At 44.7% G+C, this 4,907-nt stretch overlaps 1 protein-coding gene across 1 annotated transcript; it reads left to right on the top strand.

Annotated features, from left to right (window-relative positions):
* Positions 1–1,928: 1,928 nt before the first annotated feature.
* On the top strand, positions 1,929–4,193 carry LOC138896066 (uncharacterized). Its single transcript, XM_070180845.1, has 4 exons — positions 1,929–2,094; positions 2,227–2,435; positions 2,553–2,669; positions 3,597–4,193. The coding sequence occupies exons 1-4, from the start codon at positions 1,929–1,931 to the stop codon at positions 4,191–4,193; spliced, it is 1,089 nt and encodes a 362-aa protein (XP_070036946.1).
* Positions 4,194–4,907: the final 714 nt, after the last annotated feature.

Consider the following 4,907-nt stretch of genomic DNA (forward strand, 5'->3'; position numbering starts at 1 on the left):
TTGAGGTATAGTCGGGACCTTGTTGCCGGCACTGTCATAGCACACTTTTGTTCCTGTTAGAGGCTCCGTAGAAATAGTGTGGGTTGTGTCTATTTTTGGGAAGGCTAATCTAAAAATGTTGTAATCGTATCACCTGTTCCCCTTTAGCTATGATTGTACAATTTATTGTTTTTTTTTGACTTGTTAATGACGTGACTAATGCAAAAAGGACCGGTGTTGTTCACATGACTTCTTACTGACTTATTAATGAAATGTATTCTTCTCTTTATTCATGGGTGAGTTGGGTAGACGGCACTGTGCAGGCTTGCTCGACCGGGGTAACCCTGTAGAACACCGGTCGCGCTCCCCGAGGTCGGGGTGTGACAAACTTGGTATTAGAGCCTAAGGTTTTAAAGTGTCCTAGGATGACTCAGAGCTGTGCCTAGTAGAGTCCTTCTTATCGGTGTGTTATCGACCATATCTATAAGTAGGAGGCTACTTGGACACTTAGGAATAATACCCTTCTTTGATATTCTAGATCGTGCGATAAAGCCAATTGTATTGTTCCTCCTTTAACTCGTGCTTTACTCTAACTTTCAGTACATGGCGCCTAGGAAGAAGGCAAGAACTGGCCAAGGAGCCAATGTCACCCCAGGAGTGGCAATTGATTCGATACTTGATGATGCGGGTGAGCACCCGAGGGGTGAGAACATTCCCCTGACTACTACACAGCATGATTCTACTACACCTGATCAGACTGCACCTGTCCCTACATCTACTGACGGTGCAACGATCCCTCCAACTGATATTCTAGTTCCACCTCCAGCCCAACTTCCGGTTTCGATGTATCTGGTGGGGATCTTAGGGGAGCCATATAGATGTTGGCTCAGATAGTGGCTTCCCAGGCCCAGAGATCAATTTGTCACCCAGTTCTTCTAGTCAGCCAGGAGATTCCATTTGTTCCAGGGTGAACAGATTTCTCCAGTTGGACCCTCTAGTGTTCACAGGTACTGATCCTTAGGAGGACCCCCAAGACTTCATTGATGAAATGTACAAGACTCTCTGAGTTATGCGTGCTACTAAGACAAAGGGAGAAGAGTTGTCCTCCTACCACCTGAAAGGAGTGGCCTATTCTTGGTTTGAAATGTGGGAGGACTCTCGTGAGGAGGGAAGCCCTCCAGCGAGATGGAGTGAGTTTGCCGATGCTTTTATTGATCATTTCTTGTCTACCAAGACTAAGGCAGCCCGTGCCGCCGAGTTTGAGAACCTGAAACATGGGAGCATGAGTGTGTGGGAGTATTATATAAGATTCGTGTGCCTGTCCAAATACGCCATCTACCTGTTGCCCACTATGGAGGTTAGAGTGCGCCGGTTTGTACAGGGCTTTAGCCCTTTAGTTATTAATGAGGCCGCTATAGCTGCCTTGAATTATGATATGAACTATGGTAAGATGGTGGCATTTTCTTAAGCCACAGAGACCCGCAAATTGAAGAATTGAATGGAGCTAGAGAGTAGAAACAGGGCCCGGTCAGCGGGCAACTTCAGTGGTACTTCTGGTGGTGGTGGTGATGGTGATGGTGGTATGACAGCTTTCAGGGGAGGGTCATCAGGGCCGTCCCAGTCTTTTGCTTAGTCTTCAGTTAGTGCATCGCCATCGGGGCCCAGTAAGCAGGGGACCCAGTCGTTTCTATGCTATGAGGGGTCGCCAGAGTTCAGAGGCTTCTCTAGACGTTGTCACAGGTATATTGACTGTCCACTCCCATGATGTGTATGCTCTTATTGATCCCGGTTCCACTTTGTCCTATGTTACTCCCTATGTTGCTAAGGGATTTGGGATAAAACCGGAATAACTCCATGAGCCGTTCTCTATATTTACTCCGGTTGGTGAGTCTATCATGGTCGCACGGGTTTATAGGGACTGTGCTATCACGGTGCATGGTCGGGATACCATGGCCGATCTCATTGAATTGGGGATGGTCGATTTTGATATAATAATGGGAATGGATTGGCTTTATTCATGTTTTGCCAAGCTTGACTGTCGAACCAGAACCATTAGGTTTAAATTCCCAAATGAGTCAGTGATTGAATGGAAGGGGGATGATGCGGTGCCGAAGGGTAGGTTTATTTCTTACCTTAAGGCCATGAAGATGATTAACAAAGGGTGTATATACCATTTGGTCCGGGTTACGGACACCGATGCTTAGGCACATACACTTGAGTCTGTGCCTGTTGTGAATGAATTTCCAGGGGTCTTTCCGGATGAGCTCCTTGGGATCCCGCTAGACAGGGAGATTGATTTTGTGATTGATGTGATGCCAGGCACGCAACCTATATCTATTCTACCTTACAGAATGGCACCGACAGAATTGAAAGAGCTAAAAGAACAATTGAAAGATTTGTTAGAAAAGAGTTTCATCAAGCCGAGTGTGTCGCCTTGGGGCGCACTGGTGCTTTTTGTAAGAAAGAAAGATGGGTCATTAAGGATGTGTATTGACTATCGGCATCACAACAAGGTTACAATCAAAAATAAGTACCCACTGCCAGGGATAGATGACTTGTTTGATCAATTACAGGGTGCTAAGTACTTCTCCAAGATTGATTTAAGATCCGGGAATCATCAATTGAATATCAGGGAGCAAGATGTTCTGAGAACAGCTTTCGGGACTCGATATGGGCACTTTGAATTTCTGGTAATGTCTTTTGGGCTAACAAATGCCCTAGCAGCTTTTATGGATCTTATGAATCGGGTCTTCAAACCTTTACTTGACTCCTTCGTAATAGTGTTTATTGACGATATCTTTGTATATTCGCGGAGTCGGGAGGACCAAGCCGATCATCTCAGGGTAGTTTTGCAGACCTTGTATCAACACCAGTTATATGCGAAGTTTTTGAAATGTGAATTTTTGCTTGAATCTGTCACGTTCTTGGGTCATGTTCTCTCTAGAGAAGGAATTGAGATTGATCCTCAGAAGATTGCACCTGTGAAGAATTGGCCTAAACTTACTACCCTAGTTGAGATTCGCAGTTTCTTGGGCTTAGCTGGATATTATAGGAAGTTTGTGGAGGGGTTCTCCACTCTTACCTCTCCCTTGACTAAATTGACGTAGAAGACAGTTAAGTTCCAATGGTCAGATGCTTGTGAATGAAGCTTCCAGGAATTGAAATCAAGATTCACTACGGCACCAGTATTGACTCTACCAGAGGGTACATATGGGTTTGTGGTATATTGTGATGCTTCAAGAATCGGACTTGGGCATTTATTAATGCAACATGGCAAGATGATAGCTTATGCTTCTAGGAAACTCAAGAATCATGAGAAGAATTATCGAACACATGACTTAGAGCTTGCAGCGGTGGTCTTTGTGTTGAAGATTTGGCTTCATTATTTGTATGGGGTCCATATGGATATATTCATGGACCATAAGTGCCTTCAATATATTTTCAAACAAAAGGAATTGAATCTGAGGCAGAGGAGATGGCTGGAGTTACTCAAAGATTACGACATCGATATTCTGTATCATCTAGGGAAGGCTAATGTTGTGGCGAATGCTCTTAGCCGGAAATCTATGGGTAGTTTGGCTCACTTGGAGGCATATCAAAGGCCGTTGGCCAAGAAGGTTCATCGGTTGGCTAGTTTGGGAGTTCGTCTTGCGGACTCTAGTGAAGGAGGGGTGAGTGTGCAAAATAGAGCTGAATCGTCGCTTGTGGTGAAAGTCAAGGAGAAGCGATTCAATGATCCATTGTTGGTACAACTGAAGGAGGGGATTCATAAACATAAAACCATGGCCTTTTATCTTGGCATGGATGATGGTACCCTAGGGTACCAAGGGCGTCTATGTGTTCCAAATGTGGATGGTCTCCAGGAAAGAATCATGACCGAGGCTCACACTTCTAGGTATTCCGTGCACTTGGGCTCTATAAAGATGTATCATGATCTTAAGAAAGTCTATTGGTGGAACGATATGAAGAGGAATGTAGCGGACTTTGTGGCAAGATGTCCAAATTGTCAGCAAGTGAAGGCTGAACACCAAAGGCCCGGTGGGTTGGCACAGAACATAGAGATTCTGACGTGGATGTGGGATATGATCAATATGGACTTTATGGTAGGGCTACCTCGCACTCCACGAAAATTCGACTCAATTTGGGTGATTGTGGTTCAACTCACGAAATCAGCACACTTCTTGCCGATTAAGGCTACCGACACAGCAAAATAGCATGCTCAGTTGTATATCAAGTAAATAGTCAGGTTGCATAGCACTCCAGTTTATATTATCTCAGATCAAGGAGCACAGTTCACGGCTAAGTTTTGGAAGAAAGTTCAGCAAGGTTTGGGTACTCAGGTGAATCTTAGTACAGCCTTTCACCCGCAGACTGACGGGCAGGCAGAACGGACTATTCAAATGCTTGAGGATATGTTGCACGCTTGTGTTCTTGACGTCAAAGGTAGCTGGGATGATCATTTGCCACTCATAGAGTTTGCCTACAACAACAATTATTGTGCCAGTATTCAGATGGCACCGTTTGAGGCTTAATATGGTAAGAGATATAGATCTCCCATTGGGTGGTTCGAGATTGGGGAAGCGGAGTTGATAGGGCTAGACCTCGTGCATCAGGCTATGGAAAAAAGTTAAGATCACTAAGGAGCGATTGAAAACTGCTCAGAGTCATTAGAAGTCCTATTCAGATGTTCGTCATAGGGATTTGGAGTTCAAAGAAGATAATTGGGTATTCTTGAAGGTTTCCCCTATGAAGGGTATAATGTGATTTGGTAAAAAAGGAAAATTGAGTCCGAGGTATGCCGGACCATACAGAATCATTTAAAGGATTGGCCAGGTAGTTTACATGCTAGAACTACCTCTAGAGATGTCCTTAGTGCACCCGGTGTTTCATGTGTCCATGTTGAAAAAGGTGGTTAGTGATCCGTCGCT

Source organism: Nicotiana tomentosiformis, chromosome 7 (assembly GCF_000390325.3).
Source record: "Nicotiana tomentosiformis chromosome 7, ASM39032v3, whole genome shotgun sequence".
In the NCBI taxonomy this organism is placed as follows: domain Eukaryota; kingdom Viridiplantae; phylum Streptophyta; class Magnoliopsida; order Solanales; family Solanaceae; genus Nicotiana; species Nicotiana tomentosiformis.

Excerpts from the sequence above, each read along its gene's own strand:
- LOC138896066 (XM_070180845.1), top strand. The coding sequence starts at position 1,929 with ATGGCCGATCTCATTGAATTGGGGATGGTCGATTTTGATATAATAATG. Across the intron at positions 2,095-2,226 it reads GGATGATGCGGTGCCGAAGG|GGGTCTTTCCGGATGAGCTC; the intron begins GTAGGTTTATTT and ends ATGAATTTCCAG. Across the intron at positions 2,436-2,552 it reads GGGGCGCACTGGTGCTTTTT|GGTGCTAAGTACTTCTCCAA; the intron begins GTAAGAAAGAAA and ends GATCAATTACAG.